Here is a 23,425-nt window from a genome sequence, read left to right on the forward strand (position 1 = left end):
CTTCTTGTACGTATTTGTTACCCTTCTAAAAGTATGAACACTTGAAGATACATTTTCAAAGAACTGATAATATCTGGCACAATTGGGAGGTATCACTGTCTCCCTTCCAGAAAGGATGAGAATCAAATTAGGAGCTGTTGATTTAATCTTGGCTAATACTGTAGAAGCTCTAGTTTTCTTTCTAAACATGGGAATTAAGACAGATGATCTGGAATGTATGGAAGCTTTTGTTTACTTTTTTCTTTTCACCTCTAGTTTTGCATACTGGGAAAAGGTGGTTTATTATATGTCCAGTTGTGGAAAACCCTACTACTGATGCACCCGAATTTTCTCCGCCGGTACCTCAGAGTTCGCAGCAGTCTGAAGGTCCAGGTATTTACAAACTTTATAGAAAAGGGTTTTTTCTCTGCAGTTGCAGTGTCATCTCTCTTCCGTTCTCACCTGACTTAGTTGTGATTGTTTCCCTTCGTTTAGTCAGAGAAAGAAAATGGTTAATTTTGTTAAGTCATGCATTTTAAGTGTGTTTCTGGTATTGAACCGAATTAGGAATGTTTACTTGAGTTTTGGGAGAATCTCAGGATTTCAACTCTGCCTTAATGCTACAAGGTAGCTGAAGTTCTGGTCACTGTTCTAATAATTGGTGTCTTTTCAGTGAAATATTTTTTGCATAATCTACAGTTTTAGGTTCTAATTTGACTCATAAGTTATTTTCCAATGGGACACACTAATGGGTTATGGCTGGATGTGGTTATCACTGTAGCTAACCAGGAAGTTTTGTGGTGATGTTCATTCTATGTGGCTTGTAAAAAAAGTTAACTTGATGTGTGGTTCTTTTTAGATGTGAAGCAGTTGAATGACCAGCCGGCGAGCGCTGCGGTGACAGACCTGCCTGGTGTCTTAGCTGCCCAGCAGCTTCCCCTACAAGCCAGTGTGTGTGACGGCCCCGCTGGAGTCTCCCTGTCCTTGGCACAAGCTCCTGCTGCGCCATCCTCAGCCAGAGCGCTGGGCCAGGCGGAGTTCCCCGCTCCGGCACCACCGGGACCTGCTCCAAACCTCCTGGAGCAGGCAGCTGCTAACGGAGCTCAGCTGGAATATTCCCCACAGAAGGCGTCGATGGCCGCTCAGCCCGCCGCTCCTGTCCCCCATGCCGCTGTGCCAGAGGAGCCTCCCGACGCTCTCCTGGCTCCTCCACGCCGGCAGCCGCCAGCCGATGAGGGCACGTGTGTCCCCGACGTGGAGATCGCCTGCTGCAGCGTGGGGCCGCACACGGCGGCTCCCGCGAAGGCGGCGGAGCTCTGCCCGCTGCCCGTGCTCCCCGACGCCGTGGTGCTGGAGCGGCAGCCCGCGGCACAGGCCCCTCCTCACCTGCCGGAGGTTGGCCCGCACGGCGCGGTGCCGCACGCCTTCCTGAGCCAGGCGTTCCCCGCGGCCGACCCGCTGGCTCTGGCGGGCTCTCGGCTCCAGAGCCCCACGCAGGCGGTGGCGGCCGCGTCCCAGCCGCACGCGGTGCTGCCCCAGGCGCCGCCCGTGGCCCTGGGCATGGCCCTGCTGCAGCCCAGCGCCGCAGAGTCTGACGGAGAGGGGCCGCCCAGGGTGGACTTCGTTGACAACACGATAAAAAGTCTTGATGAGAAATTGCGCAATTTACTTTACCAGGAATACGTTCCTACTTCTTCAGCATCAGCGGGGACTCCGGAGGCCTCTGCCCCACTGGAACAGGGTGACAGCGAATTTAACTTGCCGCCTTTTCCCGAAGATCAGGTTCCCGCGTTGGTGTTGGATTTGAGAGAACCAAGCCATAAAGCTGCAGGTGCCGGCCAGGAGGTGAAAGCTGCTGCTGAGGTTCCCTCGGTGCCGCTGGTCCCATCCGAGACCTCCCAGTACCCGACGCTGGCCAGTCCAGCCGTGACTCTGCCCTTCACAGCCCCAAATCCAGCCGCTACGGACAGCACCAGGACAGAGCTCAGAACCAAAGAGCCTGTGGTAGGACACTTCTTGCTTCTCTAAACATTTGACACTTCTGCTCCTGGGTATCTTTTAGTCTGACTGCTTTCCAGTGTGGAAGTTCTAAATTTTTACCTTATCAGATGCATTCTGACTCATTCTGCTTAAGCACACGGTAGCGAAAGCCAGATTTTTCCTTTGGCTTTAAAAGTGGTGTATCATCTTAATTTGTTCTCCTCTTGTTTCTAAAGCAGGCAAGAAACGTGATAATTTTTTTTGTAGCTTAAAAATGTATAACACATGAGGGATACAGTCATTCAAGTTCTGATGAAGATCACGTTTCAGTATGATGTTTTTTTAATGTGAATTAATGGCAGTGGTTATAATGCCTGCCTTCCAAGTCAGTCCGAATGAAATAAACACTTCAGGAGCCTTGGATTTGTTCAAGTGCTGCAGCCAACGGCAGACACTCCCTAGGTAGCAGCTTGCTTAGCTCCCAGTAATGGTTTCTGTTGTCTCCCCCTGAACTCCGCAGAGCAAGACTCCTCTGGGAAGCACCTGAGGAAGGCTGGAGCAGGTGGTCTGGATCAATATTCGCTCCATGTCTCGACTGTGGACCTGTGTTACGTTCTTTCAGATAAAATCCTGAGTTTATTAAATTCAACAGATTTGCAGTGCTTTCTGCTAGAGGATCAGTGCATATCTTACTTGAAAAGCAGCATTTCTGGAGATAATTATGTCACCACTAGCCAGGATGAGGCTGTTCACTGTAGTGTCAGCTCTATCAATGGCTTGAAAGATGCTCTGTGTTACAGGAAAGATGGCACTTGAGTAACTCATTAGAGCATATTGTTTATAATGATCAATGACATTCTACAGCAGATCTCGATTAAAGGTGTTATGTCTCTCCAGTGATTTGAATTTGTCCTGTTAAAATCTGTGCCAGTAAGTAAAGAGAGACCTAGAATTTCTGCAGACAGACATACAGATGAAGAATGTACAGTCTATCTGAAAAAGCAAACCAGAACAAAACCTCAAACTGATGTATATGTGTATATATGTATATACACGTATACATACATATGTATATATATGTGTGTATATATATATGTGTGTGTGTGTATATATATATATATATATAAAAAAAAATTCAGTGCCTGGTTTTTAGTAACTTAGGCTGCAGTTCCCTCTGAGACACTGCCACTGATATTTTTCTTCCAAGGGAGGGAAAAAAGGAGTTGAAGGAAAAGAAGAAGGCCACCTCACAGCCACTATAAAATCTAATATTCTACAATAGTGTCAGGGCAGAGAGGGGGTGAGAGGGAAGGAGAAGCCTTTCAACTTTGTGAGACTGAAATTCTTTCTTTTTTCTTTTTACTGCAAGTTTGAAGTGTCCGAGGTGACCGGCATCAGTGCTTATTCCTCAGAAGCAAGAGGTGGGTCAGCAAGCAGAAAAGGTAATGAATGCTCCTTGCAGTGATGAACGCAGCGATGTGTCTGTACTGTGTGTGGTCCTCTGCCAGAGCAAGGCACTTCTGGTCCTATTTGTCATATAACTAATATTAAACATCTCACTTCTGTTAAGCTTCCTAGAAAGAAATGGCCTCACAAGGCAGATTGATTTTAAACCATAGATATGTAACACGTCTGTGGTGTAGGTGTAGGGTATTCACATGGACAGCTACATTCCCAATAATAAATTTCCCGTGCCCTTAAAAAGTCCAAACAGCAAGTCCCTTGGATTTCCTGGGTTTCATAAAAACATGTTGACAAAAATAACATGATTGAGGGTGGCCCCTCTGGCTGGAAGCCTGTAAGATATTTCAAGGAAGCCCCACACAGAACTAGGAAACAGTCCTTTAGATGCAATGGCACTTTCTGTGATACAACATAGGAGGAGCTATCGTAAGACGCTGGGTATTTATCACGCTTCATTTACCTGTCTTGTAAGTCATGGGAAGTGTTAAGGTCTGAGGAACCTGTAACTGCTCCTGCTGTGGTGGGTGAGGTTCGGGATGGCTTATAATATATATATTTTGAGGTCATGGCAAAGCTGGCTACAACAGCTTTGTCGTTCTTGCGTGGTGGGTGTAGGTTGTGCCCCGCTCTGGGTCAGTGTGCGAGGGGAAAGCTGTGGGCAGCCACTGCATTTGTCTCGCTGCAGACAAAGAGTGTGCAAGTGGAATGTAGCACTGTGTAGTAAAATTAATGCATCTTAGATACCATCAAGCAGTGAAGTATTTCACCATTTCAGAACTCTGAAATGAGATATTTTAGCCTTATGTTCACTCTGCCATGTGCCATAAGAAAGCAGCTTTCTGAAAAGCTTGTGTTTATTGATTTAACTTCAAAACTAGTGTCCAGTTTGTGAAATAATCTCCTTTTGATTATTGCCGCTAGAATTTGGCTTCTTGCATGCTGCTGTGGTCCAAGTGGCCGTCTTTTCAGCAATGTGCTGTTTAACTTTGCCTCAGCCATTTTTAATTGGTGGTGGTACCTGTCAAATGAAAGGTGTGAAACCCCAGTCCAGCTGTGCTCAACTGCAGCATTTTGTGCATGAATATCTGACTGCAGTTATTTTTTCAGATATCATGAATACCTTAGTAATGCAGGCCCAATATACTGTGCAGATATAATTCTTAAATCAGAAGACTCTCCTCAAAAATCTTTCAATTGACTAATGAAATTCTACACTCCTCTTACTTCAATTCCCCAAATCAGTTGACTGAACAGAGTCCCTACCTGCAGATATTTTATATTGTCATCAATATTGCCTTCTGCATTATAGGTCCTGTATTATGAAGACTAGATATTTAAATTATTCTTTAGTGCTACACTTCATCAAACTTCAGTTTTTCACGATAAACACATCGGCTTTTCTTATGCTGTAGCATTTCAAACCTGAATATATGTCTTTTTCCAACTTGTATAACAGGTTCAGCTGCAAGCATCGCTTCTGCTCCTGCTGCTACCACAAAAGGCCTCCTTCAGGTAACTGGAAAGTCGGAGCGGTTTTATGCTTGATTCTTACAGTTACTTTCAAAATTAATTGCTATTATTTTTTCCAGGTTGCACCTACATCATCAAGCATAACTAAACAGATGGAAACTTCTAAAAGGAGCGAGAAGGCTGAGACTCTGACTCCGTCTGTAACGCAGATATCTACAGCAGATGGGGTGATAAATAACCTTCAAAGGAATGACTCTCTAGACTCTGGTTCCTATGGAAAACAGGCTGAAACTCATGATAGCGGCACACCAGCCAAAACCATTGGCAGGTTTTCAGTAATCAGCACGCAAGATGAATTAACTTTAGCAGCGCCACACTGCTTGAGGTTCTCGGCACCACCGGACGTCTATCTGGATGTGCTGCCTTCCAGCCCGGACCTGAAGACGGCTGTCCGGCGGGTGCAGACGGCCTCTTCTGTCGATGTCCTCTGTGACCAGGGCTCGAGTGATTCCGCCGATGAGCCTTTCCATCGGCAGCCGGCTGCTGCTGCTCAACTGTCCCCCCCCAGCAGTAGCACGGCCACCGACTTAATTAAAAAAGCAGCTGCTTTTCTGCAAAGATCTGGAAAATCTAGCTCACCAGCACTCGATTCACCGAACGGGCAAGGAACAAAAATTCCCACCATCAACATAACATCTTTCCACTCACAGTCGTCGTACATGAGCAGCGACAATGACTCGGAATTTGAAGACGCAGATATGAAGAAAGAATTGCAGAACCTGAGAGAAAAGTATGTTGGGTTTGCAAACAAGGCCAGGGAGGCTTGTGTTAAGATACCTAGACAGTGTCTCTGCATACAAGGAACAAACATGCATTTTTCATCGCTGTGATGAGTACACTGGTTCTGGGCAAATGAGGCATCACTAAGATATTCCCCCAAATGTCATACTACACCCTTTTATGCATTACTTTATTTGACAGTTCCATTTAGAAGAAGAATAATTGAATAGTAAGTTTTTTAAACCTCAAAACATTTCTGCTGCGCTGCCCATTTTCCTTATTGAACAGCTATGTGGCAGCAAGCGGTAGCACGCATGATGTACATGATGGTAGGTTCCCATGTGGACGCTATTTAGAGCAGCATAAAATTAATCTGGCTGCCTGCATAGACAGCTGCGATGGCACTCGCATCGTGCCCTTCTCTGCAAGGCTGGTTTAGGCTGTCAGGGCTACAGGGCAGTTCCCAGACTGGTTTTAGCGTACCTGCGGGTGGATCCTGTCCTGCCCCAACAGATGGGGTGAGGGATGAGTTAACTCTGAACCCAACACATGTCCTGACCCAGTGGATGAGATCCGGTGTGAGTTAACTCTGGGTATTTCTGCGTGGTGATGCAAAGTGAATGACAGTCAATCACTCCAGGGGTCCAATTCAAGGATGAATTTACTAAAAGCGCGTGATGGAATACAAATTACAGTGATTAGTGACTTGGCAAAAGTATGTTATAATATCACAAAACTTACCAACACATTGACAGCAAAAGTCCTTCTAAAAATGGTGGATTGGCAACAATTAGTAACTATAACGCAAAACTTAAGCAGAACTTACAACGATGTTACTTTTATATGTAAAAGAAAAAGGGAAACTAAGATTTAAAAGAGAGAGTAAGATATCACCACTCCACAGGTTATTGGTCCAGCGATGATGTCCTGCAGAGGGAGGGTGGTCACGTTGAAGACTTCAGTCACGCTGCGCGGCACATACACGCCACGCCTGGGGTCATTTTATAACCCTGTTCATTTGCATGTGGGGGATTCATCTCCTCCCTTTGTTAGCTCTGCATGCTAATTAGGAAGACTTTCTGGAAATGGGTCTAAAGTCTTCAAACTAGGGGGAAGTTCACAGTACTGAGCAGAAGTGAGTTGTTTTGCCTGTCAGGGTAGCTGTTGGTTCATGGTTTCTTCTGATAATTGGTTGTCTGACAGGTTGTTCACCTCTATCATTCCAATTATCATCCCAATTAGGCCATGGAGCCTTCACTGATCAAGTTGTCTGACACCACAGCCAAACACAAAACTTTAGGAAAGATAAGACCTCCAAGGCTACCTATCTTATCCTCCCAAAGTAACAAACCCTAGATGTTTAAGGCATAACACAGTCCTTTGTTCTGCTAGGGATGGGAGGGGCGCTTCAAGATTGTCCCAGGTGCTGGGAGTGTGAAATCTGCTTTATAACTAACATAATGATTCATGTGCTAATGGCATTTTTATAAGAGCACTTCTTTTTTTTCCATGTTGAACCCCTTCAAACTGATGTACATACCTTTCTAGAAACTACTGGTTTGAAGAGAGAAACTCTGGAATAGTTCAGAGTTCCTGTCAGATCTCATGTCAAAATCAATGGTTTTTATTGAGGATGTTGAAAATCTTTTTAGTTGTCTAGGATTCTGTCTTATAAATGAATATCTGAGAAGTCAGTCACCACATTTGCCAAGTAGCTTGTTATAATTTTACTTGCTTTTGGTTGAGCAGTTTATTCTTCTTATAGCCAAAGAGTGAGGGTTTTTTGTTTGTTTTAAATAACTAAATATGCTGTCAAGATGTGGTGCTTTATCAGATACATCGCTAGCAGAGTTCCTTATTTCTTTACGTTTAGGCATATGAAAGAAATTGCAGAACTTCAGACTCAGCAGAAGAACGAGATAGAGGCGCTGTACATGCGGTTAGGGAAACCCCTTCCTCCCAACCTGGGCTTCCTTCACTCCGCCCCACCAAGCAGCCGCCGCCGAAGAACCAGCAAAAATAAATTGAAAGGTGGAAAACTGTTAAACCCTCTGGTCCAGCAGCTCAGGAGTGGAACACCAAGCACAAGTAGGTACACGAGGTTCCTTCTGTACACCCACTGTCTGTGTCAGTTGGGGTTCTGCTGTGTAATGGCATGGACTGTGGGAAAGGCACTGGTTTTTCTTGTCTTTAATACAACATTGTGCACTGCAAACTGGTTTGGAACTGGGTTTCCTTTGGGACAGGCTTCTTAGAGCTGCCCAGTGCTGAACCATACATATCTTCTCTGCATCGGTTACAATGCTTGGCAGAGAAACAATATTCCACTTCAGTTTGGAATACAGCCCGGTTACATTTTCTTATCCTTTCTCCAAATGCAATTTATTGATGTTTGTATTCACCTCTTAGGTGCTGTTATCCTCTGTTGATTATGTGCTGTATATTGTTGTTGTTTACTTTTTCCTACATGATGCCGTATAAATAAGATTGGATTAATATGCTTCCCAGAAGGATGTGCAGTAAAAAATCTGTTACAAAACTGATAGATGCTTAGACCATCTGAGGTAGTTTGGGATTTTTCAAACAGCAGTTAACAGTCTTGAGTCATTATCTCTTTGCAAAGTATAAAGGCAAAATTTAACTTGGAGATATTGGTACCAGTACCAATTTCTTCGGCAAAAAGTAGAACAGAATATGAAAATCTTTCTTTCAAGCTATTTGATGCTGTTCTTTAGAGGAGCAGCAGCACTTCCAGCATTAGCCCTGTATTTCAAACCTGATAGCCCTTGTTTGCAACGTCACTGCATTGTAGGTCCACTTTGAATTTCATTGCATCAATCTTCATTACAGACTGGATTGGAAATTTCTGCTTTTTACTTAGGGATTTCAACTGAGATAGGAAGGGCAAAGCTCTTCAGAGGCAAGATGTGCTGTGATCCATCGTGAATCTCAGTGTTCTTGCCTACAGGACCTGAAGCAACGTTCAGTACTTTACAGCTCTTCAGCTGCTGCTTGGGCATGCGGAGGCTTTTCTGCCTTTCCTTGGGATGAGATATTTGGCTGTAATCCACAGGCCATTCCTTGTCCACTTTGTTCTTGGCTTCTCTTCAGCCATTTTTTAGTCTGTTCACAAACCCCACATCTCTATCTCCACTCATGGCTCTTGGCTCATATCAGTGTGCTGCCCTAGTCCAAACAGTTCAAGCTTATTTCTGCATAAAATGTCCCCATTTTCCATTGTTGCTTTTCTGTCTAACCTTCAGTTTGAACAGAATTTGCTCTGACTGCTTTTGGGTTTGTGCTTTCTGTTATGCATTTGGTCTGTGTTACTACTTCAATTTTTTGAGGCACTGTGTAAAGTTCACATTATCTTGGAGAGTCTGTATTTATGCCTGAGTCTCCTCGTTCTTGACCACATAGATGCCTCATTCTCTGGCCTTCCCAGGTCCTTTCTCACAGGCCAAGGGCAGGCAGTTCTGATGCAGTTACTGATGTAATTGTTTCCACTGTTAGATGCTTTTGCTGATAAATCCATGTAACAAATTACTACTAAGTTATTCCGGTGTTAACGCCTCTTTACCTTAGTTATCCATGTAGATAGATACAGATATTTTATATATAGATGTGTGTCTATCTATTTCTTGATAACTATAAATGTCTTTGCAGCAACTTTTGATTCCTCTCCATTTGCTTGCTTCCACCTTTCACGTGTGAGAGCAAACCTCCCTGTTCTGCTCAGTCGTTCAGTGCGTTCACACCTCCTCCTCAGGCACTTCTGCATCTCTCGCTTGATTTTTGGCAGTGCAACTTGTCCAGTCCCGGCTCCAGCCTTTCTCAAAAATGTAGAAAAGAAACTGTAAAAATCAAACCCACTCTGTAAGCTTCTTGGAGAAACTGGATCAGCAACAGTATGTGTAGTTTATTTTCTGGTGCAGCTGATCAATAAATTCTGATTGTAAACTGCTCTTGGTGGCAAATCAACTGTTATTTTTAAGCACGGGTTTTTCACATAACCCCGGAATGTCAGGGATTGGAAGGGACCTGTAAAGCTCATCCAGTGCAATCCCCCCATGGAGCAGGAACACCCAGATGAGGTTACACAGGAAGGTGTCCAGGCGGGTTTTTATTCGGTAGTTTCCTATCATTTGCCATTGCGTGCATTGTTTGCTCTTTCAGGTAATCCTTCAGACTCTAAAGACTCACCCCATAAAGAAACAACTAAAACTCAGCCTGGATCTCCCGAAGCAGCCGCCGTACCGTCCTCTGCCTCGGCCACCTTCGGGAAGGCTGTTCAGACGCAGCAGCCGTGCTCCGTCAAAGCCTCTTTGTCTTCTGACATCTGCTCCGGCTTGGGCCCCGACGGAGCCGACGTGAACGCCAGCTCTGGCCAAGGTGATTTTATTCCCGCAGCTGTTCAGCACGTCTTCCAGCACATGCTAAAATTAATTTGCTTCCCTTATGCTTGAACTTCTTAAGAGTGGATTTCACTTCTAGTGGGATAGGAACGTGAAGCTTTGACAATCCAAATTACTGGCTTATCTTTTTTAAAAAAAAAAAAAAATGGTTGATGTATTGTCTGAAGAGCAAAAGTTAATCTATCTTACCAAGTATTAAAAGTCAACACTCAAGAAGGCATTCTAGTTTTTAAGATGGAAATAACTTTAATTTTTCCTAGCAGTGGCTTTATACTGATACCTTTTCTGGAGTCTGCCTCACAGATTTTTGAGAAAAAGAAGGAAAACAAAAAATATAAAGGATAGGAGATTGTTTCCTTTGGTTCATTTGGGGCTGTTTTTTAGCTCCTTGATACTGGTAGACCCAGAGTTCCTTGTTATAAAGTACCAAACCATCTTGAGTGTGAGGACAAAAGATTTAAAAAAACAAAACCAAAAAGCCAAAAGCCACCCAGAGAACCAAGTTCTGTTCCCTTTATCTAAGGGGTTAACTTTGTGCATGACTCTGGAGTCCCAGCTAAATGACTGTAGATTGGCTGCGTTCCCCAGTCCTGACCTCTGATACCTCTCTGTATTGCACACCTCGGTAGGCTTTGACTGACCTTGTTGCCATGCATATTGGAAGTTATAACGATGATTAAAATACCTTCCTCTCATTGCACATCCTGCCAAACTAATCTACAAAATATCTATCCGTTCTCTTCGGCTGTTATTGCATCCTTTGTGTATGATCAATTAACGTACTCCTCTGTGGCAAAGTTAAAATGGAGATGTGGATGTTTAACTAACAAAGCTGATTTGACTGGTATAGGACATCTGATCACAGCTACTTGTACTTTATAAGTGTCTTTGTTTTCTTCCCTTTATATTCATTTGCAGGCTGGACGGTTTTCCACCAAACGTCTGAGAGAGTGACCTATAAATCTAGTAGCAAACCTCGTACCAGATTCCTCAGTGGACCTGTGTCTTTGTCCATCTGTTTGTATTTGTTCTTTTGTATTTTATCACAGTCCATCTTTCTTTTACCCCCTTTTTCCAATTACATGTTTTATATCTCTAATATGTTTGGCAGGATGCCCCTTGTTCTGAGCCATCTTTTCTTTCTTTTTATCTTTCTTTTAAGTAATCCTCATGAACACACCTTATTTATATTAATTTTTCATATGAAAGCTTTTTTTGCACTGCTTTTGGCTCATGCCTGGGCACCAAAAGCATGTGTGGAAGATCTCATCATTTATTATATAGCCTTATGGTAAATTTTACCCTGGACTTATCAAAGCTTTTGTACTTTCTGTGATTTGTGTTGAAGTAATTTTATTTGCAATGTGGCAAATATACATGTCTGCTGTCCCGGTTCCAGCGACAACAAAAAGAAATCCATCCTTCTGTAGACGAATGGTCTCTTTCACACATGTTTGGACTATGAAGACATGCATGTAGCAAGCTGATACAATTCTAGAAGGTCACTGAAGGGTATAACTTCCATACAAGGGCTGTATTAACACGATCTACAGTACTGTTTATATCCACTCTGTTTTCTTTAATTTTTCCCCCGCTCTTTGCATGTGGAAATGCTGAGATGATAGTGCTCCAGCTAGTTCTCTCAAAATCTCTTTTCTAGGCGGGCTTTTCCCCGTGCATTCACTTTAATTACTTTAAGTGAGCAATTTCTGATGTACTCATGAGCAGCAGGAAGATCTGGTTACTCCAAGGGCGAGTACCATCAACTTTTTTGTGTAAGTTGATCTGGCTGAAGCACTTTACTCAGTTTATTTTCTTATGACCTTATGTGACCTCAGAGATGAAGTCAATTAGCAGTTCATCAAAGCATAAAGAAGTAAAAGGCAATATCAGATTTTCAGATGATACTTTGAAATGGATTGCTAGAATCCTGTATTTTTTTCTTTCAAATAATTGTGCACCTGCTATTTGTACCCTATTTGGATGACTTCTAAAGTAATTGGCAATTCAACCAAATGATATCAAGCTATTTAATTAAAAAATTAAGACTTTTTTTACCCAATCATATATGCTGCTTTTTAGGCAAACAGATTTTGCTTGTACAATAAAGATATGTTGTGCTGAACAGGTACTATAGGCCACTTACATATAACATTAGAAAGGCTAATAATGTTCTTGAGAAAATGTTTGGTTAAGTAACAGTTCATCTGCATTAATATCAGATCTCCCATTGGAGTTCTACGTTGCTTGTCATTATCCAAGTGGTACAGATCAAAGGCACAAGACCACTCAAATACACTCCTCCTAATTTTATGAATAAATAATATTTTAAATAATGATCTTGATATTTTTCTTTTTGTTTGAGGTCCCTCAAAGCCCAAGCACTCAGGTTCTTGAAAATGGATGTTTACAGCTCAGCATGCTGAATTTATTACTATGCAAGTTTTTAATGACTGAAGTCATGAGACAATTTTGCATTCAGGGATTTTTTTGAGAACCTGAGGGGAATTCTCAGATCACAAATTTTCCCGTTTGGTATTATAATGGACACAGTAGTTTTTTTTTTTCCTCTGCACATGCAATTCCCAGAAGTGGTTTCATCTCTCTTTCACAGAATTGCTATTTGATAGGATGCAAAAAGACTGGGAGATGGCAATTAAAAACCAGCCTATTAAAAGTGTTTGGGTGCATGGATATTGTGAATGAAAGCAAGGGAATATGTAAATCCTTCGACTCCTGAAGTCTCCCGATGTTTAAATAACTCGGCACGACTAACGGCTTTCTGTTCTCAGCCCATATGCTCTCTTCTCTGTTTCTTCTGGGCGAGGTGTTTGGAGAGGAGGCTTTACTCCCCCGTTTCTGAGTCAGATGAGAAGATGAACTGAGTTTTGGGTGCTTAACCCTGCCCCATCCCAACTCACCGCTGCTCAGGGGGCACAGCTCAGGTTCCAATACTGCCTGTCGCTTCAGTTGCTGAACAGTTCTCCACAGCTGAGTTCCTGGCAGGTTTTGATGGGGATAGGAGGTTCCTGGAGCTTGTTTTCCTGGTAAATCCCACAGGTTGGAAGTGTGTGTGTGGAGGGGTGAAGAAGTAGCTCAAGGCTGGGTGACAAGGGGATGGACCAGACTGTTTTCAGTGGTGCCCAACGCCAGGGTGAGGGGCAATGGGCACAGACTGAAGCACAGGAGGGTCCATCTGAACATGAGGATAAACTTGTTTGCTGGGAGGTGCCAGAGCCTGGCCCAGGCTGCCCAGAGCGGGTGTGGAGTCTCCTTCTCTGAGACATTCAAACCTGCCTGGACCCACCTGTGTGATCTGCTCGGTGACCCTGCGTGAGCAGGGGTTGGGCTGGGGATCTACAGAGCTCCTGCAACCCAACCAGGCTGGGACTCTGGCTGCGGGTGGCCCAGTCCTTCCCTAGGGACAGCCAGGGGTTCCATGTAGCTAGTGTCCAGAGCAGCCATGCCCATGGCCTCAGGAAAAACAGCACTAGATGATGCTGGGAACACCAGCCAGTTTCTGCTCCTTCCCTGCCAAAGGGCTGTAGTTGACCCAGGGTGCAGGCAGAACCGGGTGCTCAGATGAGGTGACACCAGCTTGTGGCTCGAGCGAGGCGAGCGAGCGCTGGGGACAGATGGCGAGTGAGGGTCAGGGCCGTGGTCGGGCAGTTCGGGGCCTTGGGGCTATTCCACGGGTCGAGGTTTCCCTGGGATTTTTTGTTTGTTTCTTGGAGAGCTGTTGGGAAAAGTTGTGCTGGATTTTCAGAAACGTTCTGAATCTATACATTTAATTAAGGAGAAGCAGCGCTTTGGGGAGCTTGGATATTCCAGTGTGAGGCCTGTACTGTAGATGAGCAGGCGAATGCGCAGCAGGTTTAAAACAAAAAAAAAGGTTCAGATGCGTTCAGGATAGTTTTACCAAATATCTCGCCCTGGTTACAACATCCATCAAACTTGAACACCTTCCCAGTGTTGTCCCAGAACAGCTTTTGATCTGTTCCCCATGTCCAATGTTAACTTTTCCTTTGCACTTCTAATGGAGTAATTTTTTATAGGCTTCAGCATAATTTTTAGCCTGAGCTCCTTCCCTGGCTTAAATTGCAAGGGTGTCATAGGGAAGAGTTTACACCAATTGTGACTGGGATGTTCAAAAGCTTCAATTGGCTTAGACTTGTGTAAAGCAATTTTTGTCGAGTCTGTAATAATTAATATTATTGTATGTGCATACGTGATTATGGAAATGGTCTAAGAATTTATTGCCATTTCTATTTTATTTTAGCTTTCAAGCTTTTTGGCAGCTGTTAGAGTGCAAATATGGGACAGTGGATTTTTTCTGTCCTGTATGATATAATAGCTGCTTAATTTCTCAGATAAGAAATCTGAATTGGAGGTAAAACACTGTTGAACTTCTGCAGTCTTAGATTAAATCTTAATTATGATTCATCTCCTTAACTGTACAGCTGTTAAACACCTTGATTTTAGAAGTAATACAATTAATCTGGTGCATTAGGTTTAGCAAGTGCGTTTTAAATTGGATTTGAATTTAAAACCAATTGTAACCGATGACTATCAGTCCCTGCTTGAGGCAGCATCACCACTTAGATAATGGTTCTCATCTCCCAAGCAACGTGCCGGAGTGAGATTGTTTGGGAGAAACGGCTCCTTTTGGTAATCAACTCCTCTGTAATATATTTTCCTTAACACCCTCACCTGGGCATTTGGTGAATCTCTCTGGCATCACTTCCATACGTGAGCAGGGGCCCCAGGTTTGATTTGGCACCTGAGGTGCATATGCACTTGTGACTCGCTTTCAGGAAGCAGAGGGGTTGGTGATTAAACACTTTCACACGCATTTGAGCACGCACTGTAGTCAGCTGCCTGCTTTTATTTTTCGCAGGCAGTTGCTTTTCATTTGCATACATATTGTGCCAAATAGTACTAATTCCTGCAGCATTTCTGCATGTAGCGTAGTTAAGAAAACAGCATTCTAGTATTACTGCCACTGACGGTTCCATAATGGGAGTTATGGAACTCTAAGCTAACTTTGAGAGCTAGGCAAGGTAAGGTATATCTGGGGGAAAAATTAAAAATACAATAGAGATTGAGTTGTGAATGTGATTTGCATTTGTTACCTAGGCTTTGAGGTGAGAAACTAAACTTGGTTGCGCTTGCATAAGATGTCACTGTAGTCATGTCCTTCTGATTTTGCTGGAATAGAAACCTCATTAGACTATATGAAATAATAAGAAAATCTTTCAAAGCAATCCTTCTGTTCCTCCTCATGCCACTCATACCAAAACACAAACATTTCTTCTCCCTTTTTTCCTCCCTGTTTTCTGTACTTTCTCTTCCTCAGTCTCTGACTGATGTCTCTCCTTTCTCCTACGAAGCCTCATTCAGAGCCTATGTCAACCTGGACCTGCAGTCTCTGAGTTTTAAAGCTGCATTTCTGGCACAGTAACATAAAATATCGACACTGGTTTGCTGCAGAGAACAAGCACATCCATCCTGTACCTTGCTTTTTGCCCCGCTCTCTGATTTTGCTCATGTTTAAGTGCTTCTTCACAATAAATTTGCCATGCCCCATGTCAGACATTCACCTCCTCCCATACCACAATGATCTTCTTACCAAGTCCAAAATACCTTTCAGGAAATTTGGCACTCAAATAGAAACAGTGCTTATGTCTGGCAAATGTGACAGTGAAATAGGGTTCTCAGCACACTTCTGACACTCTGACTATCCAGCAGAATATATAAAATTATGATGAAGGATGGAATGAGATAATTACGAAAAAAAAAAGTAGTTTGGTTAAATGAAACTCAGCTACCCTGCTGGATTGTTTTTTCTGCACTTGGACAAGGCATAAGGGAAACTCTTTCACAGTTACTTGCAATTGAAGTTCAGAATCTCACATTTAGACACAAAACCTATTAATAAAGTACTTGGAGACGATTGGCCTCAGACCTGCAGAACAATGTATCTTTTTGGACTTGTAAAACAGGACTTTGAGTTGCTTTACAGTTTGTCTTTGCAGCCAGACTAGCTTGACTTGTTCCTGAAAGCATTTTTGGCCTCCTATCACAAGCTGAATTGACATCATTTCCTGCATAAATAGAGTAGGAACCAAAACCTCCGAATAGGAAGCCAAAGCAATTTGGGGAAAAAGAAAAAAAAAAATTAAAAATAATAATAATAAAAACCAAACTAACAAACAAATGCATCTTTAAGTCTTGGGACCTTGCTTTTGGCATGCTATTGTATTTCTCAAAGCTTCTGAATGGCTGCACATTAAGAAGGGTTTGAGCTGTCCAGTTATTTAGACTTCCTTTACTCACCTGAACTGCTGACTTTGTCTGTCCTTTCTTGCATAATAACTACTTTTTGATTGCTTAAAAATACAGAAGCTTGTCCGTCAGATTTGTTGTGTTTAGTCTTACCTAATTCTGTATGTCTTGTATTGTTTTACCTTGTAGGGTCCACCTTGAAACGACTATGTCTAGGCAAAGATCACAGTAGTAGTAACTATCCCGTTTTTGTTTCTCAGTATTTCCTTCATGGCATGGGATGTTTTTTTGCTTTTTTAACTATATCTTTTACTAAAGGCTAGTTGTTTAATAAATAGAGCTGACGCTTTTATACCGAGATGAAGTTAGACTGTATAAATTGTGATACTTTTCTAGTAATGCATGTGCCGTGATGTGTTGGGAACCACGCATGCTGCAAGCCGGTTTGTGGTGTTTGTGTGAGACTGTGCACGCTGTGGCGCCAAACCCGCACTCAGGGTTGGTCTTTCTGAAATACGCACCTTTATATGACTGCAGTTCGCTGCTGGAGGGATTTAGAGCTTAAAACAACCTTGTTGCTGTCGAGCTGCATGAAATGTTCAACACTAATTGAAGAGCTTTCCTGCCAAAATACTTGTTTTTCTCACTAGTCCCTTTCCCCAAGTAAAGGAAAAGGAAATTAGCAATATTCACTTAGAAGTCATGTTGCAGGTTGAATGCATGATCATTTAAAGGTTATTAATGTGTTTTATATAACCATAGGACTAATTAGTTTACTCAGTTTCATTGGCTGGTAACTGATTAATAGAAAAAAAAATGACTGAACGTTTGTGTTTGTTTATATAATAACTTTACTGCAGTTTTAAGAACTTTTTGCTTGGAGAGATGGTCTTTATTTCAAATCTGTACCTATATCAGATACATTAGCTGGAAAGTTGCTTTCTATTTTCCATTTAGGTCAAATTCAGGCACCTTCAGTTGCTCTTCCCCACTGATTTTCCTGCGTCAGGCTTGTAGTTAGAAACACCTTAAAAGGACGGACTTTCTTCCCCAGTTCTTTTAGGAATAAGTGAACATACAAAATTAAATCTCTGTCGATACTCTTCCTGTCTGCTTTTATCTGTACCAAAAGTTGTTTAACTTTGTCTCAAAAACTCAAACAACCCCTTACGTCCTCCTCTCTCCTCTTTCTTCTTTTACATTAATGATCCCGATGGGTATTTTTCCCAAAAAATATGCAGATGGCAGAGATAATGGGCCTAATGCATCAAGAGAGATTGGGGGTTCCTGGAACCTCTGATGTGTAGCAGCCAACCTTCTTGTAACCTCTATGACAGTTATGACTTTTCCAGGAGGACAGTAATCCTATGCAAGTAAAATAAATAGTAAATTCCTTTTTTTAATTGTGTGCAGTTTTAGCAAGTAATCCATCCTGCCTCCCACTCTCTCATTGTGGCCTCCTTTGGAGAGACTGTGAGCCTGAGGATGTGGGTGTTACTGGGTTTTAGGATGAGAGGAAACGGCCTCAAGTTGCGCCAGGGGAGGTTGAGGCTGGATTTAGGAACAATTTCTTCCCCAAAGGGCTGTGGGGCATTGGAACAGGCTGCCCAGGGCAGTGCTGGAGTCACCAGCCCTGGAGGGTTGGACAGACAGAGATGAGGTTCTCAGGACATGGGGCAGTGCCAGAGTGAGGTTATGGTTGGACTTATGATCTTAAAGGTCTTTTCCAACCAAAATGATTCTATGTCTGCATCCGCTTCTCTCTGAGTCATTAGTTTCACCTGGAGGGAAGTTGTGGGCACAACAGCCAGTGGCTGAGGTAACGGAATGTAATAGAAAATACAAACACATTGGACTTGGACCATTTCTTTAAGCAAAGCTGTTCTGTAGAAATGGGGGGGAGGGTTAAAGGTCAGCAAAGCCACCGTTTGGTTGCGGTAGAAACTGTTTGAGCAGCGGTGGGGAAGCGCTGATGCCATCCTCGACTTTCTCTGTGTGTGGTTTTCCAGGATCCTCAACAAACAGTCTGGTAACGTGTCCTGAGCCCGTCCCGCACTCGACCCTGCAGGTTCAGGCCAACAACAGTAACAACAAGAAAGGGACGTTCACAGACGATCTTCACAAGCTGGTTGACCAGTGGACAAGCAAAACTGTTGGAGCTGCACAGACAAAACCTTCCTTAAACCAACTGAAGCAGAACCAAAAAAGGCAAGACATGGAGCCAAAGGCTAATCCCATGCAAACACAGAATGAGACGTGTGGAGTAAGTGGCACTCCTTGAAGAACATACCTTTTGCTATGTGTCTGAAAGCCTTTGCAGAACCCAGATTTGGAGGAGGACATAGACTAAAATTACTTCAGATAGATGCTTCCTATAAATGTCCATGTCTTTTAATTAAGTACTAAACTAGATTTTTTTTTTTAATCGTCTTTTGGAATAATAATGAGGGATATATGGGCTGCAATATATGTATATAAAGTATATATTTTTAAATTGCAAACTGCTTATTAACAGCAATATACAGCAATACTCACACTATTAACCATATGTTGTTTAACTCTAGTTCTCACAATTCCGGAAGTTTTGCTCTTTTTGATGTTTAATATTAACCTTCCATAGGCTGGGCCGGTGGCTTGGTGGTAGCAAGCCCTTGTTTTAGTAGGAGCGAGTGCTGCGCTGCACAGGGCGGGTAACAGCTGGATGGGTTTGTGACCCTTGTGTGTTGCATTGGGTATCACTGAGGCCATCAGCCTCGTGAAAATACACCTTCAGAAACTCTGTGATAGTAAAATGGAAGAAAATGGAAATTCAAAGCGCCCCTTTTCATTCCCACTTATTTTCAGTAGCAGGAAAAACATGGTGATGGGCATTTGTGTCTGTGTTCAGCGCTTGTTTCCGTGGCTGAATGGTGATGTGGAGGCGATCACAAAACCCACAGCAGAATCCCAGCTTATAGTTCTGTCCCGCTCTGGTCTGGGTTTCCAGAGCTCTTCCTCCTTTGTATGGATGGACAATCCTTTGGCTAATACTTCTTGCTGCATTCATATTTTTTTGGGAGACTAGAAATTGAGCTAAAGTAGAGGAACACAAATAATTTTAAAGCAAAGAAACAGTAAAAGCAGAACCAGTGAGGGATTGCTTTGTAATCCTGTATAAACAAGGCAATGGGATTGAGCAGAAAGGCAAAGTTACTGTTTGTGAAGTGAGATGTGCCGGAGACGCGATTACACGTCTGCTTTGGTACCTGCGGCTTTGAGTTGGTGGGATATTCTCTTCACAGGGAAAAGCATTTGTGCAAATTTATTAAGCAACTTTATGTCAATTCATAGTTGCCAAAAGTGAACAAAAAGCAGAGAGTAAATAATCCTACGCAGTGTAAACCTGCTCTGGAGTAACAGTGACATCTACTTAAGGCTCTATTCTCACAAAATAAGTCAAAGGAGGTGCTAGTAAGTACAAAGTGAGGATTTCTGGAAAGTGATGGCGAGGGCACAGATTTTGTTCTGTTAAATCACTTCTTACTGTCTTGTGCTGTGCTTTCTGCAGCTTGATGTCTTTTCCCTGAGACACCTGCAGTAGTTTGAGGTATTTGATGGGGGGGTGTTCTGCCCACTTGGAATGCTGGAAAAGAGTGGTTATTTTGTTTATTTAAATCACATATTAACATCAATTTAGAGTTAATTTTACTTTCTGCAGTCTTGGTGTCTGTGTTTCAAAGCCTGCGAGGATGGCAGAATGTTGCTGTGAGAAGAACAGTCTTAATACACTGGTTATTAGAGAGCTTCTTTCTTTCTAGAACATGGCAGTTTTTCCCAGGGAATTAACAAGGTCAACTGAAGTATTTTAATTTACCAAGAGCTCAGAGAGTGTTGGATTCCCTGCTCTTCATTTCTCGGCATTCCTTGTTGCTTGGTTTTGTGCGTAAAGTCCTTGTAGGGCCGTGCAAAGGTAGGTGGCAAATCTTCCTGGCGTGGTGGTTGTCGGGGTATTTTGGCCGTGAAGATGGCACAGCATGCAGCAGGTGATAGATTGAAGTGGGTAAGATTTAAAAGACATTTACAAGGGCGGTTTGGGGAGTTGCGTATCATTCTGCTGATTGTACCTTTTGAAATTCCCCCTAAAAGGAGAACTGAAGGTAAGGGAGGAGAGGGCTTCATGGTGTTGGGAGAAAAATAGGCAAAAGAGGAAGAAATGGTGGTAAAAAGATCCTTAGTCTGGACAGCCAGCCAAGTGTCCCAACACATCAGTTCTGGGAGGAATGGGTTACATGGGGAAATGTTGTACCTGTACAGGATGATCACTGTGCAGTCCACCTTTTGAAATGGTATTGAAGAGACAAAAACTCGAGATCACATCAAGGATGGGAAAAATAGCTTTCTAACATAAAGCTCACACTGTACGTCTTTGGTCCATGCAAAACACCGTATTTGCATCGTATTTTGGTCAGATATAAAAAATGCATTTGTAAGAAAAGAATAAGGAGCACTAAACAGATTTCTTGCCCATCAGAGAAAGTAATAAGGTTTAATGTTGGAAATAAAGGCTAGATAGGTTGGAAATGCGGTGATTCTTATCCGCCTTTTGTTTTTTTTACTGGAAAAAACTAGCAGAAGGTGGTTGGGGCGGGTTGTCTCATATCTTCAAACTGGGGGTTTTGGTTTAGGGGAAGCTGTTGTTGGTCCCATGCGATGTTGGAAATGAGGGGCAGGAGAAACGAAGGATTCATACCTTCACTTTGAAATTTTCTCTGGAGGTTGTTGGACAGCAAGACGTCTCCTTGAAGAGTTTTGAAACAGGAGTTGGCATGATGTGAGTGGTACTGTGGTGCTCGGTTGGTGAGAATTCTAATTGGTTAGGGGCAGAGTTATTTGTAGTGTATTAATTTATCTTGCTGTCCACACACCGTTATTAATATGCAGTGTAGTTGTGTGGCTGATTTCAAGCCTTCTCTTTCACCCAGGAAGCAGAGAACTAACTTTCCTGAGTTCTCTCTTTCTTAAAATGCTTCTGCCGCTGTCAGCAAATTGTTTGCTGTGTGAGTACAGTATATTATTGGTAGCTTTTTTAAACTAAGTGAAGGCTACTCTAAGGTTGGAAATCAAATCGGAAGAGAAATTGGTTGTGTGTTTAATGAATTTAGTGGTTTTATTTTCTTCTTTATCGTCAGAAGTGTAGAAAGCGATAAAATAATTGGGATGCAAAGGAAGACTTGAAATTCTGCTTTGTTTCTGTGGAAGTTACCTGTCAGTTTAGCTCCAAGTCCTGGTTGATGCATATTAGAAGTTTGTGGGGGAACCTTCAGGCATCCAGTTGTGTCATAGGAGCACTGAAATTTTCCTTTTCAAATTTATTTGAACATGGAAATACACGTGAATTCTTATCACCAGTAATTTGAACTGTGACAGGAGATACTAGGAAGAACCAGAAGTCAAACTTGCCTGATAATGGTTATTTCTCTAGTGCTCCTTCATGTCAAAGACATGACGAAATAACCCTTTTTTACAGGTAATTGTGGTTACCACCAACCAAGGGTTACACCCAGAAACATGAGCTGCCTTGTGTGTAGGGAGTACTGAATATTTTGAATATGCCTGGGATCAAAGGGCTTACCAAAAATGTTTTCTATTCTTCATACTGTTATGTAGCTCCATAGGTTTTAAAGAAACAACTGTTATGCCCCCAAAAAAGCTGCAGACATGTTCCAAGCCCATAATAAGGCTGTTTGTGTGAAACATGCGGGTCTGTGTCAGTCGGAGCCGTGTGCTGGGGCTCAGACCCCATCAGCAGTAGGTGCACATCTGTGTGTGTTTGGTACCTGTTGCTCGGAGCGATCTGGCTGCTGGGGACGCGGGTTTCTGGAGATGACCCCACGTGAAAACGGAGCAGAAGGACTATTAACACCTTTCACTGTGTCTTCTGTCTCTACTGGATTGGAAGAATACTAAGAAATTAGATAAATCTGTGTTTGGAGCTATTCGACATGGTCTTCTCGGTCCAAATGTCAGAATAGCTTTCCAGAAACCTGGAAAGGCACAAACGCAAATCTTTAGCAGCACCTAATAACTTTGGGTTTTCAGCAAGCTGGAGAAAGGTGAATAAAAAAGATGTATGGGCATCCTTGCCCTGCTTGTGTTGGCAGCTAGCTCTAACCCTGTCCTGTGATTGTTTTGTGTTGGTGGTGTCTGGACCATACAGAAGTAAACCAGTAATGCCAGTAACGTAGCCATCAAAATGTAGCTGGAAGAAAAATAATCTAAATGCTGCATTTTTAGAATGGGTTGTGATAGCTACGGTCAGCTTTCACAGCAGAATTTCCTGGTTTCATCTATTCTAAAGTATAAACATTATAAATATTTATGTTTTTAAGTCAAAGACAACTCATAGCTCTATACTTTCACAGTACTGTAGCTGTGAATATTGCTAAAGTCACACTTTAGAGCTTGCTTGGTAAACTGAACTACCACAACCGTTGTCCAGTGGGGTTTGTTCCATTTTTATGTATGTTTTTATAGAATCATTTTGGTTGGAAGGTCATCAAGTCCAACCATAACATCACTCTGGCACTAACCCTTGTCCCTGAGAGCCTCATCTCCATGTCTGTTCAGCCCCTCCAGGGCTGGTGACTCCAGCACTGCCCTGGGCAGCCTGTTCCAATGCCCCACAGCCCTTTGGGGAAGAAATTTTTCCCCAGATCCAACCTCAACCTCCCCTGGTGCAACATGAGGCCGTTTCCTCTGCTCCTGGCGCTTGTTCCTGGGGAGCAGAGCCCGACCCCCCCTGGCTCCAAGCTCCTTTCAGGCAGTTCAGAGATCAGAAGGTCTCCCCTCAGCTCCTGTTCTCCAGCTGAACCCCCCAGGTCCCTCAGCCGCTCCCATCACACTTGTGCTCCAGCCCCTCACCAGCTCCGTTCCCTTCTCTCAACTCGCTCCAGCACCTCAAGGCCTTTCTTGGCATGAAGGAGCCCAAAACTGTCCCCAGGATTTCACGGTTTGGCCTCCCCAGTGCCAGCACAGGGACGGTCACTGCCCTGGGCCTGCTGGCCACACCAGTG

General features: G+C 43.1%; 1 protein-coding gene across 4 annotated transcripts in view; it reads left to right on the forward strand.

The window, feature by feature from the left end:
- WNK2 (WNK lysine deficient protein kinase 2) overlaps positions 1–23,425 on the forward strand; it is a 112,208-nt gene that overhangs the window by 78,592 nt on the left and 10,191 nt on the right. For 2 of the 4 annotated variants that reach the window (XM_082059986.1, XM_082059987.1), the window contains exons 19-28: positions 256–372; positions 839–1,983; positions 3,329–3,401; positions 4,880–4,935; positions 5,013–5,683; positions 7,547–7,761; positions 9,850–10,065; positions 11,007–11,105; positions 16,563–16,607; positions 18,383–18,636. In XM_082059986.1, the coding sequence (XP_081916112.1) occupies positions 256–372; positions 839–1,983; positions 3,329–3,401; positions 4,880–4,935; positions 5,013–5,683; positions 7,547–7,761; positions 9,850–10,065; positions 11,007–11,105; positions 16,563–16,607; positions 18,383–18,636 (2,891 nt within the window). The remainder of the gene's footprint in view (positions 1–255; positions 373–838; positions 1,984–3,328; positions 3,402–4,879; positions 4,936–5,012; positions 5,684–7,546; positions 7,762–9,849; positions 10,066–11,006; positions 11,106–16,562; positions 16,608–18,382; positions 18,637–23,425) is intronic. The other 2 variants (XM_082059988.1, XM_082059989.1) reach the window with 2 other exon arrangements.

This window comes from Streptopelia decaocto, assembly GCF_964273445.1.
Source record: "Streptopelia decaocto genome assembly, chromosome: 8".
NCBI classification, from domain to species: domain Eukaryota; kingdom Metazoa; phylum Chordata; class Aves; order Columbiformes; family Columbidae; genus Streptopelia; species Streptopelia decaocto.